We start from the raw sequence: 12,940 nt of genomic DNA, 5'->3' as shown, positions 1-12,940 counted from the left end.
AGACTTACAGAAGAGTTGACCCCTGCAGGACTGGACCTCACCTTAACCCGTCTGCTGCGATTGGCACGGATTTGGCTTTCACTGGTAGCCTGGTAACATATACTCCCAGGTCTTTCTCTGCCTCTGTGGTGGATAGTGGAGTGTTCCCCATGTGGTATTGGTGTACTGGATATCCCTTCACTGGTAGCCTGGTTACATACACTCCCAGGTCTTTCTCTGCCTCTGTGGTGGATAGTGGAGTGTTCCCTATGTGGTATTGGTGTGCTGGATATCTCTTCACTGGTAGCCTGGTAACATACACTCCCAGGTCTTTCTCTGCCTCTGTGGTGGATAGTGGAGTGTTTCCCATGTGGTATTGGTGTGCTGGATATCCCTTCAATGATAGCCTGGTAACATATACTCCCAGGTCTTTCTCTGCCTCTGTGGTGGACAGTGGAGTGTTCCCCATGTGGTATTGGTGTGCTGGATATCCCTTCACTGGTAGCCTGGTAACATATACTCCCAGGTCTTTCTCTGCCTCTGGTGGATAGTGGAGTGTTTCCCATGTGGTATTGGTGTACTGGATATCCCTTCACTGGTAGCCTGGTAACATACACTCCCAGGTCTTTCTCTGCCTCTGTGGTGGACAGTGAAGTGTTTCCCATGTGGTATTGGTGTACTGGATATCCCTTCACTGGTAGCCTGGTAACATACACTCCCAGGTCTTTCTCTGCCTCTGTGGTGGACAGTGGAGTGTTTCCCATGTGGTATTGGTGTGCTGGATATCCCTTAACTGGTAGCCTGGTAACATACACTCCCAGGTCTTTCTCTGCCTCTGTGGTGGATAGTGGAGTGTTTCCCATGTGGTATTGGTGTGCTGGATATCCCTTCACTGGTAGCCTGGTAACATATACTCCCAGGTCTTTCTCTGCTTCTGTGGTGGATAGTGGAGTGTTTCCCATGTGGTATTGGTGTGCTGGATATCCCTTCACTGGTAGCCTGGTAACATACACTCCCAGGTCTTTCTCTGCTTCTGTGGTGGATAGTGGAGTGTTTCCCATGTGGTATTGGTGTGCTGGATATCCCTTCACTGGTAGCCTGGTAACATATACTCCCAGGTCTTTCTCTGCTTCTGTGGTGGATAGTGGAGTGTTTCCCATGTGGTATTGGTGTGCTGGATATCCCTTCACTGGTAGCCTGGTAACATACACTCCCAGGTCTTTCTCTGCTTCTGTGGTGGATAGTGGAGTGTTTCCCATGTGGTATTGGTGTGCTGGATATCCCTTCATTGGTAGCCTGGTAACATATACTCCCAGGTCTTTCTCTGCCTCTGTGGTGGATAGTGGAGTATTTCCCATGTGGTATTGGTGTGCTGGATATTCCCTCCCAAGGTGCAGGACTTTACATTTTTCTTAATTGAATTGTAGCAGCCACTTTTTGCTCCATTCCTGTAGCTTGGTGAGGTCTTGTAGGAGATCCACAGCCAAGGGGTTAAGGCACCACACATACCTCCCTGCCCACTGCTGCCTGGCTCACCTTACTCACTCACTCACGAAGGCAAAGTAAAGTTCAACAGGTATTCAACATATTTAAAAATACATATATTTTATAACAAATTAATTATACATTCATTCGAATAGGTTATAATTCAAATGATATGAGCATTAGAGACGCAAGACATGATGATGTAAACGCTATAGTCCGTGCCAGCCAGGCCGATAAAAACAGCGCTCGCCGGGCGGCAGCGGCACCCTCCTCCACCTCGCCTCTCCGCAGCGCTCCCCTGCCGGTAATCACCAAGCAACTGTGTGTCGTGATCATGAAAAAAATATTTGATTCCTTTCTTTCCCCAGTGGGCAAAAATTGTCAAGAACATGTTATGACCTAGCTTATAGGAATGGCCTGCCGGCACACGGCAGGGGCAGCGGCGGCCACGCGGCAAGCAGTGTTTTTGACGGCTGCTGGACCAAGGTATAGTAATTAGAGGACGTGCCACTACCCTCCTTGTTAAGATACGGGGATCTACGGGACCCGCCTCCACCACACAGCCCGGGGCCAGCCAACCGCCCACCACAAACACCTCCCAAGGCTGTCGGGCTTCCTGCAGAGCACCAGACTACAGAAATGTCCTGTGTTGTATCGTCAAGTTTGTCAGCTTCTCTATAACTGTCAAGTGCTATATACAGGCAAGCAGCCACTCCTCTGTGATCCGTGAATGGAGTCCACGTCTGTTGCAGTGTAGCCAGGTTTGTGGTGCAGTCTTCAGTGTTTTTAGACTCCAATTACATAGTTCCTTAAGGGGAGGTATAGCAATTACTGCCACCGTACAATAGGCTACATGTGCTTCCTGGCCTTTTCCCAAGTGATTATCTTAACTGAAAAACACCAACCCACCCAAGGATCACGGAAAAACAGATGCCTGTCCTAAAAATCTTTTGTGTAGTCTTTGGTGCTCCGTAGGAAGCCTAACAAACTTGTGGACTCGTTTGTCTTGGGCGCTCCTGCTGCCGCTGCGCTGTGTGGACGCGGCGCCCAGAGTAGGATATGTGCTGACTCTCCTCTCCAAGACCACAGCACGAAGGACTTTGTTAGATCCACCACCCTGCACACACCGGCTCCTGCTTGGTGAGGTGAGGTGCTGCCAGACGCCTGCGCGGGGCCGGCAGTCTGGCTTCGTTGACTGATAACAAGTATTCCTAGGACAAAGGTTCTCCTGTCTTCCTGGAGGGTGTTGGGTGCCAGGAAGGAGTTCAGATACATGTGACAGGACTCAAAATTGCTCTTCTGCGACTGGCGTTTACTTGCTGGCTTCTCCACACAAATTCACACAAGTATTCTCCTAGTGACGAAACATTTTCTGTCTCCCTGCAGGATGACAGCATCAGAGGAGGTATCAGACACATGCAACAGGTTATGTATGATTCAATGACTGACGTCCACGCAGTCTCCTATACAGTAGATCACACAAGTATATTCTTTTCACGGCTAAGGTCAGTTCCTCCCCCTGGCAGCTCTTGGGCGCCGGGAAAGAGTCCAATTACAAGTGACTGATTCTCTATTGCGGTTCAGCGAGCGATGTTTTTGCCTCACTCGCTGAGCTCTCCTCCTCAGTAACTCACAGCAAAGTTTGGACACGAAAGAGCAGGACGTAAAACTAACTAACGGTTGCCCCAAACTTGTAACAACGGTACCGAGGCGCTGACGCACCGACGCTGGAAACAAACCCAGACGAGAAAGTCAACACAGAGGGATGTGATGGAAGGTGGCGGACAGCACTTCATGAAGGGACTTGAAGCAGACTCTCCTCTCTCTCTCTCCCTCTCACACACACACACACACCCACACACACACACACTCTCTTGGTAGGACACAACATGCCCGGGCAGCATTTTATGAATAGACTTGAAGCAGGCTCTCCTCTCTCTCTCTCTCTCTCTCTCTCTCTCTCTCTCTCTCTCTCTCTCGGTAGGACACAACACACCCGGGCAGCACTTCGTGAATAGACTTGAAGCAGGCTCTCCTCTCTCTCTCTCTCTCTCTCTCTCTCTCCCTCTCTAACACACACACACACACACACTCTCGGTAGGCAATGGACTTGAAGCAGGCTCTCCTCTCTCTCCCTCCCTCTGTCACTCTCTCTCTCTCTCTCTCTCTCGGTAGGACACAACACGCCCGGGCAAGACTTCATGAATGGACTTGAAGCAGGCTCTCTCCTCTTTCTCTCTCCCTCCCTCTCTCACTCACACACTCTCTCTCTCTCTCTCTCTCTCAGTAGGACACAACACACCTGGGCAGCAGCTTGAGGGGAGTGGGGTCATTGGCGCCAAAACATCGTCCTGGGTTGAGAAATATAACTATGCATCCGTTGGTCCGAATGGCGACACTCCCCTGACAAGTGCCCCCAAACAGGCACTTGTGACGGCACCTTGGATGATGTGTCTGTACCTTACACACACACACACTTCCTACATTGCTACAGTTGTCGTGTGGGTGCTCGCAAAGGACGCCTGAATCATTATTTCAACTCAGCGAGGAGCAAACTAACTTCTGCTGTGCTCTCATGACCCAGAGACTCAGGACAACACCTTGATGAGTCTGCCTGGCCACTGCTCTGCCCCTGTGTGTGTATGTGTGTGTGTGAGGGACAGGAGAACAGGGACAGATAAGTGAGTGAAGACTGGTATGTTTAGGACACTGGTAGGAGGGGAGATGATCGCCAGACTAAAAGGAGGGACGCCAGGGAGACCAAGGGCAGGGTGGCGAGGCTGTCGAGAACCGCACAAACAAAAAATTGCTGGACAGAAGGAAATGGAGTACAGGGGTGAATGATTGCTCGTGCCATCAACTCGCTTCATGATGGCTTTTCCAGGAACGTAACCTAACTAAAGCAAGGGATGCCTAGGATGGGGGCTGTGGAGACGTGCCAAACAGAAGGAAAGAGAGAGAGAAGCTGAACCATCAAAGAGCCCCGAGATGGATGACAAAGTGACGCCACACAGGGACAGTCAAAATCAGGAACCACAGTGCACGGCGCTCCTCAGTGAACGGACCTAACAGCTTCAGTCTCCCGCTGTCTCTGCATCGCTTGCTGTGCTCTTTTCTTTACTCCTATCATGTGTGTCTGTCTGAGACTGACTCAATCTGGGAGGAGGTTGCCTGAAGAGTCTGTGAAAACAAAGCAGGCGCTGAGGCCGGCCGCTACACGGGGCCGGAGGGTTTGTGACGCGGCGCACTCGCTCGGGGAAAAGAACAATTTTTGAACAATTTTTTAAGGCCAAGATTAGGGGGAAAACTTTGACATGAATACTACTACTACTACAAGTACTACTATTACCATGACTCCTACTACTACTACTACTACTACTAGCTCCACTACCACTCCTTCTGTTCCTGCTGCTACCACTACCTTTCTGGGTGGATGAATTTCTCCCGTGGCCCAGCGCATGCCTTGGAGGGTGTGGCCTTTCCCCGAGCGTGCGCGCCTTGCATGCTGAACAAAACTCCCGACATCTTACACAATCAACACAAGAGTAAATATACAAGTATGGCTACGGTAAGTCTGCTGTCAGGACTGTTGTCTTGTAGTTCAACATAACTTTGGTATACATTACTTCTCTGAAATATATATATATTTATATTTATATAATATAAATTCTATTATGTCATTAGCACTAAATATCAATATATCCACATGAAATGCAGTGTTGGAAGATGTCCACTCTCCACTTCCTGGTTACATGTTGCACCCGGGCAGGCTGAGTGCCGCGGGGCTGGGAGGCCTAGCAATGAGAGGTGCCGTGTGGCCTGGCACTGCTGGGAGGCCTAGCAATAGGAGGTGCCGTGTGGCCTGGCACTGCTGGGAGGCCTAGCAATAGGAGGTGCCGTGTGGCCTGGCACTGCTGGGAGGCCTAGCAATGGGAGGTGCCATGTGGCCTGGCACTGCTGGAGGCCTATCAAAGCATGTGCAAAGAAAGAAGCAAATTTTAAATGCAATGATAAAAAAGGCAAAACTGACAGTCACTTTTGTCCCTGGTCTGGTGGGGCGCGGTGTTGTGGATCCTGGAACACTGTGTTGACAACAAAAGTTTTGCACAGGCAATGAAATGTGGTGGGCTTGAGACAATGAAATCTAGTGACAATATATATATGTATATATATACATTGAATATCATTACAGCAAACTAAGAAAAAAAGACTATTGCATCCAAACTTAAGCTGTGTTACTAGCACAAAATGTAGTATGTACAGAGCGTGAGGGAAGCACGTGGTGGTGGCGGCGCCTCAGCTGTGTGGTGCGGCGGCGGCGGCGGCCCTCCGCGCGGCCGGGAGAACCTTACTCAAAATATTGCACGGTGTGAACCAGCCACTTGTGTTCCGTATTTCGATCTCGTCCGTGTGTTGTGTTTCTTGAGTCAGCAACACTCTGAGCACCCGCCGACGCGTGTCATTGATCCACAAATACTCTGGATGTTGACGACTACACTAGACGACATCGTGATCTGCAGATTGCAACAATTAGGTATCACAAAAAGCTTCGGCTGACAAGCAGGATATTACTGACAACACATACAGTGTGAAGAGTGATCTTGGTGGCTGGCAGCACATGCACTGTGGCCTGATGGGAGGTGTGTTGCCAGGCAAGGACAAACTGCATGACCAGCGTGTCGGCGCCGACCACAACGCTTGATCAGGGTGGCGCCCGGTGCTGCCGCTGGGGTGCCCTGCGGCGAGTCCAGGGTGGTGGGTCTCCGGCGCCGGCGGCTTGAAGACGCGGCCGCGGCACAGGATCCTTGTGGGGCGAGGAAAGTCTGCCTCCGACTTGACTGATGACGCTTGGTGAGAGCAGGCGCTGCGTGTGTGTGTGTGTGTGTGTCTCGCTGTGCAGAGGCCTCAGCTGATGCCGACATCCAGGGGAGATACTGTTAGGTGACTACTGCGTCGGGCTGCAACAAACAGACACGTTAGCTTACACTGCATTGGGAGGAGGAGGCTTGATAGGGATACAAAGGTGAAGGGGGCATGGAAAAATAGGATTCACATACAATGATAATAACGCTGTCTGTATAATACTTAAACATGAGAAAAAAAGATTAAGAATAACTTGTTCTCTGGAGCTGTCATGTGCAGGGGCGTCATTTCAGATTTTTCTTGGGGGGGCAGAGACAGTTTGGTGAGCAAAGAGCTTCATCAGCTTTCTCTCTCTCTCTCTCTCTCTCTCTCTCTCTCTCTCTCTCTCTCTCTCTCTCTCTCTCTCTTTATATCTATATATATATATATATATATATATATATATACATATATATATATATATATATATATATATATATATATATATATATATATATATATATATATATATATATATATATACCATATATTTTGCTTTTTTTAAACCACATAAGCAAGGTTTTTCAGCATAAATTATATAATCTCACTACTGTATATGCGGGCAAAGAAAACACAATGTATATACGTAGGTAACGGTGGGTTGACTGGGGTCACTATTGGATTTATACAGGAGAGGGGTACACAGCGTGCGAGGGTAATAGCGGCCTCGTCTCCTCCCTTGTCGGGAGGTTTACATCGAGCTGCTAAGACGAAGGACAGAGGACAGAGGCAAGCAAACACTGGTGGTCTGTCCGTCGGTGGCTCACCATTTTTTCACCACACTCTTACGCTGGTGCAACACACAGACACCCGCAAACACTCATGCAAAGCTCCACACTCACATACCGGTACACTGTATACACGATGTCCACCGCTCACACAACAAATCACGCACACTCATCTAGCTTACACCCTCACTGTAGATCCACACACACAGCACACAGTGACACAGGGGCGAGATAGAGATGGGGAAAGCACTAGGCTTGGCACTCTCACAGGCCCCCACCGCGACGTCACCAGTTCTGAGGCCCACCTCCTAAACAGGCTACAGCACGTCTGTCTTTGCTGCTCCCGGAACCCTAATACTGCCGCTCAGTGTTGACTGTTCACACACACACACACACACACACACACAACAACAACAACAAAATAATAATAATAATAATAATAATAATTAAAAAAAAAAATATATATATATATATATATATATATATATATATATATATATATATATATATATATATATATATATATATATATATATATATATATATATATATAACTAAATCCAGCTGCTGTTACTTCTTGAGGCTTCGCTGGTAGGGGGGGCAAACTGAGGTTGGGGGGGGCAACTTGAGTCTTGGGGGGGGGCAACTGCCCCCCCCAAGACCCCCAAATGACGCCCCTGGTCATGTGTAGGCAGGCCCTCATGTGTGTGTGTGTGTGTGTGTGTGTGTGTGTGTCATTTGGTACGTATTTGTTAAGAGTAATCTGCTTATCTCTATCTATCTGCCCATCTATTTCTATCTCTATCTATATCCTTATCTACTTATTTACGTCAATCAATCGACCTTTTTGTGTGTGTGGAGGCTTATAAAGTTATCAGGGAGGGAGGGAGGGAGACGGGAGAGGAGAGGATAGAATGGAGGAGGGAAGGAGGAGAGGGAGGGAAGAAGAAAGGAAGGTAAGGAGAGGAAGAGGAACAGAGAAAAAGGGAGAAAGGGGGGAAGGAAAAGAGATGAGAGAGGAAAAAAAGCAGGAGACGAAGGAGAGAGAAGAGAGAAATGAGAGAGGGGAAAGAAGAGATAAATGAGAGGAAGAGAGAGAGAGGAGAGAAAAAGGGAGAAAGAAGGGAAGGAAAAGAGATGAGAGGAAAAAAAGCAGGAGACGAAGGAGAGAGAAGAGAGAAATGAGAGAGAGGAAAGAAGAGAGAAATGAGAGGAAGAGAGAGAGAGGAGAGAAAAAGGGAGAAGGGAAGGAAAAAAAGCAGGAGACGAAGGAGAGAGAAGAAGGGAGAGAAGAGAGAAATGAGAGGAAGGAAAGAAGAAAGGAAGGAAAGATGACAGGGAGGAAAGAAGAGAGGGAGGGAGATATGATTGAAGGAGAGAAGGAGGGAGTTACAAGCGTTAAATCTACTTCCTTCTCCTCCTCCTTCCTCCTCCTCCCACGCACTGTGACCCCGAGCGACACACACTTTGCACAGGCGAGGGCAGGTGTGTGCGTGTGTGTGTGTGTGAGAGAGGAGCCCCACCACCACCACCACCACCACCTCTGTTAACTTTCACTACCTCCTCCTCATCCTCCTCGTCTCCTCCACACACCACCGCTACACCACCACCACCACCGGTAACCTTTATAAACATCCTCTCCACCACCACTTCCTTCATCACCACCACCACCACCACCGCCGTCACAGCATCACCGTAACACTGCTAACTGGAAGACAGAACCGCGTTGAAAATCAGTGATGGTATGCAGACTTTCCCTGGCGACAGTCTATTATGTGGACGCTTCTGGCTGTCATGTTAACTATTTCCAAAGCCCAAAAAGGAGGTCAATCGGGTCTCTAGTGAGTGTTTCCTTAGGTTCACGGTACAGAAGAAGGGTCAGACTACCACACCAGGGTCATAAAGCTACCCCTGGAAATGCCACGAACTCCTACGTAACGTCTATTATGTGGACGCTTCTGGCTGTCATGTTAACTATTTCCAAAGGTCAACAAAGTGGTCAATCGGGTTCTAGTGAGTGTTTCCTTAGGTTCACGGTACAGAAGAAGGGTCAGACTACCACCAGGGTCATAAAGCTACCCCTGGAAATGCCACGAACTCTTATGTATGAAAGCCTTGTTGAATATGTCTCTGGGTCACTCCCTCACGCAGGCGGCGGGAGGCACACGGCACACGGCTCTGGCAGGCACTAGTTTCCCCTCCCTCTCTCATAGCCTTGCCCTCCCCTCTTTCCCCTTGCCATTTCCCTTCTTCGTTTCACCTCTTTTTATTTGAATTTTCCCCCTCCTCCTCCTCCTCCTACTACTACTACTACTACTACTACAATTACTACTGTTACAATTTTTACTACCACTGCTTCATATATAGGATTTTCTCTCTCTTATTACTACTACTACTACTACTACTACTACTATTACTACTACTACTACTACAGGAGACGGAGAAATGAGGAGGAGAGGACGAGGAGGAGGAGGAAGAGGAGGAGGAAGAGGAGGAGGAAAAGAAGGTGAACGAGGAAGAAGAGGATCAAAACGAGGAAGAGGAGGAGGAGGAAGAGGAACGAGGAGGAGGAAAAGAAGATGAACGAGGAAGAGGAGGAGGAGGAAGAGGAGGAGGAAAAGAAGATGAACGAGGAAGAAGAGGATCGAAACGAGGAAGAGGAGGAGGAAAAGAAGATGAACGAGGAAGAGGAGGAGGCCGGTCAGGTGCGCCGCGCGGCAGTCCCCTCACACGCGCCCCGCCCACCACTCGGCTCTCACCTACACTCTCACTCTCACGCAAGGCCCCCGCCCTAACAGCACCCCAGCCAGCCACCTAGCACCCCACCCAGCCACCACACACCCCAGCCAGCCACCCAACACCCAGCCAGCCACCCAGCACCCCAGTCAGTCACCCAGCCCCCCAGCCACTACCCCAGTCCGCCAGCCATTGATTTCAACCAGATTTTTCGTATATTTTCGCTGTGATAAGCATTCCTATACGTTTTTAAGTGGATAGCTTCAGCGGGGACTAATGTGTTTTTTTTCTGTAGCTAAGTCTCATTACCAAACGTTTGCTACTCCTGTTACGAACGTTTTTTGGTGTTACAGAGAAGCTGCGTCGCGGAAGCCTTGCTACTAAACTACCGCCAGGCTCAGGCAACCACCCATGGGAACCCCGACAACTTATACGAGACTTGTGAAATGGATGGACTGAGGTTATGAATTTTGATGTTGGTTTAGGTTGGTATTGTCAAATGCTCCCACCCCTCACACCAACTATTCCCAGAGGCCAAAAAGTAGGTTAACCGAGTTCCAATGAGTGTTCTTTTAGGTTCACGGTACAGAAGAAGGCTCAGACTACCACCAGGGTCATAGAAGTACCCCTGGAAATGCCCTAAACTCCAACGAAAGACTAGTAAATTACGTGGGCGCAGAAATGTTTGAAAATATGGCCCTTAATCCCCCTTATATCTCCCAGTGACTCCGAGCCTGGCTACTCCAAGGGCACAGCACGAGGTCGCCACACAACGCCCCGCCTACAGAGATGACACAGAAGGCGCCGAGGGAGGTGTGAGCGGTTAGCGGAGGCAGCACACAGCGAGGGGATGAGCCGGGCCTCACATCAGCTACTTCCAAAGACCAAAAAGGAGATCAGTCGGGTTCTAAAGAGTATGTTGTTTAGGTTCCTGGTACAGAAGAAGGGTCAAACTACCACCAGGGTCATAAAACTACCCCTGGAAATGCCACAAACTCCTACGAAAGCCTTGTCGAATGTATGTTTCTTAGGTTCCTGGTACAGAAGAAGGGTCAAACTACCACCAGGGTCATAAAACTACCCCTGGAAATGCCACAAACTCCTACGAAAGTCTATGTGAGGGAGGTTGTGCGCCGAAATGTTTAAGAATATGACCTCGGGGCTGACCAACAGACGATATGACACACACGAGGTAGCGGGTAACTCTTGCATTAGGAGGTGGGTGAGGACTGAGGACACGGTTCACCCTTGCTGTCCCTGTACGCCAAACTGTTTACAGGCGTCTACGTGTTAACCTAAAGGGTCCACGTGAACCATACTGCGGTCATGACGTCACGTGGGTGGACCCAAGACCCGAGCTGGCTGGCCGCACACCTGTCCATCGGGGCCTTGATTCGGACACCTCGGGAGCGGCGGCCTAACGGAGGACTCAGCACCCGGACACCAGAGCTTACATATCTATTCTACAAGTATCTGGCTGGCTTACGCTTGGCTCTACCGCTTCAGTGCCAGGCCCTCGAGGGTGGCACTTGAAGGAGACACCACACCCCGGGACGAAGCCAAGGCGTGGTGGTCCAAACGCCGCCGCGGGAGGGGCGCGTGTTTCCCAAGAAAGCGGAGAAAGTGGCGGCGCGCTGCTGTTTGTTGGTCAAGATCACCCGTTGGCTTGGCGCGCATACCGACCACTCGACTCTCAGGGACGGATTTTCAAACGTCTGAGGCTCCCACGACATCTCCCAAGGCCACACGGATGGTTAACCGGGCTTCCATGGGTGATTTTCCCGCTCAAGACGCAGAGGTCGTGTGAAGCTGTGACTAGGAACACTAAACAGTCAGACCACTCAGCCAGGACTCTCAGGGACGGATTTTCAAACGTCTCAGGCTCCCACGACATCTCCCAAGGCCACACGGATGGTTAACCGGGCTTCCATGGGTGATTTTCCCGCTCAAGACGCAGAGGTCGTGTGAAGCTGTGACTAGGAACACTAAACAGTCAGACCACTCAGCCAGGACTCTCAGGGACGGATTTTCAAACGTCTCAGGCTCCCAATACGACATCTCCCAAGGCCACACGGATGATTAGTCGGGCTTCCATGGGTGATTTTCCCGCTCAAGACGCAGAGGTCGTGTAAAACTGTGACTAGGAACACTAAACACGCCATGAACATCCCAGCAACTTCACCGAGAGGCTTTTCAAACGGGCGAACACTAACAGAGAAGATTGATTGATTGATTGATTTAAATTAGGCGCCGCAACACTAACAGAGAAGAAAAATAAGGAGCAAGGAGTAGTGATAACCTAACCTTCCCTCCATTCCCCTCAAAATAAAAGAGAATAAAAGCGTAATTAATAAAGAGAAAAATATAGAGGGGTAAAACTAACCTTCAACTAAGGGACCAATATGTTAAAAATACAGGCTTTATTTAGGGCCATGCAGCTCACATATTTGACAAGGCTTTCCTAGGAGTTTTGGGCATTTCCAGGGGTACTCTTATGACCCTGGTGGTAGTGTGACCCTTCTTCTGTACCATGAACCTAAATATAACACTCATTTAGGGCCATGCAGCTCACAGATTTGACAAGGCTTTCCTAGGAGTTTTGGGCATTTCCAGGGGTACTCTTATGACCCTGGTGGTAGTGTGACCCTTCTTCTGCACCATGAACCTAAAAATAACACTCATTAAAACACGATTAATATCATTTTTGGCCTTTGGGAATAATTGATGTGGGAGGTGGAAGGGTTTCAGAATGTCGACCTAGACTTATTCCAGCCATCCAGCCACACAAAGCCATCAGTAAAAGTCATACAGCCACCAGTCACCCAGCCATAGCTACTGCCATTCAGCCATAACAACAGCCACCAGTCACAGCCACAAGCCATACATCCATCAGCCACACAGCCACTCAGCCATACAGTCACAGCCATACAGCCACACAGCCATACAACCACACAGCCATACATCCACACATCCACACAGCCATACATCCACAGCCATCTAGCTACAGAACCACACAGCCACCAGCCACAGCCATCTAGCTACAGAACCACACAGCCACTAGCCACAGCCATCTAGCTACAGAACCACACAGCCATACATCCACAGCCATC

The 12,940-nt window shown here is 49.4% G+C and overlaps 1 protein-coding gene across 1 annotated transcript; it reads left to right on the top strand.

The window, feature by feature from the left end:
- The first annotated feature begins 8 nt into the window (after nt 1–8).
- On the top strand, nt 9–6,132 carry LOC126988133 (uncharacterized). The gene is made up of 2 exons (XM_050845978.1): nt 9–505; nt 702–6,132. The coding sequence occupies exons 1-2, from the start codon at nt 150–152 to the stop codon at nt 1,393–1,395; spliced, it is 1,050 nt and encodes a 349-aa protein (XP_050701935.1). The 5' UTR covers nt 9–149; the 3' UTR covers nt 1,396–6,132.
- The last annotated feature ends 6,808 nt before the right edge of the window (nt 6,133–12,940 follow it).

Source organism: Eriocheir sinensis, chromosome 68, assembly GCF_024679095.1.
Source record: "Eriocheir sinensis breed Jianghai 21 chromosome 68, ASM2467909v1, whole genome shotgun sequence".
In the NCBI taxonomy this organism is placed as follows: Eukaryota; Metazoa; Arthropoda; class Malacostraca; order Decapoda; family Varunidae; genus Eriocheir; species Eriocheir sinensis.
This window is presented reverse-complemented; position numbering and strand designations above follow the sequence as displayed.

Excerpts from the sequence above, each read along its gene's own strand:
- LOC126988133 (XM_050845978.1), top strand. The coding sequence starts at position 150 with ATGTGGTATTGGTGTACTGGATATCCCTTCACTGGTAGCCTGGTTACA. Across the intron at positions 506-701 it reads CTGGTAACATATACTCCCAG|GTCTTTCTCTGCCTCTGTGG; the intron begins GTCTTTCTCTGC and ends ATACACTCCCAG.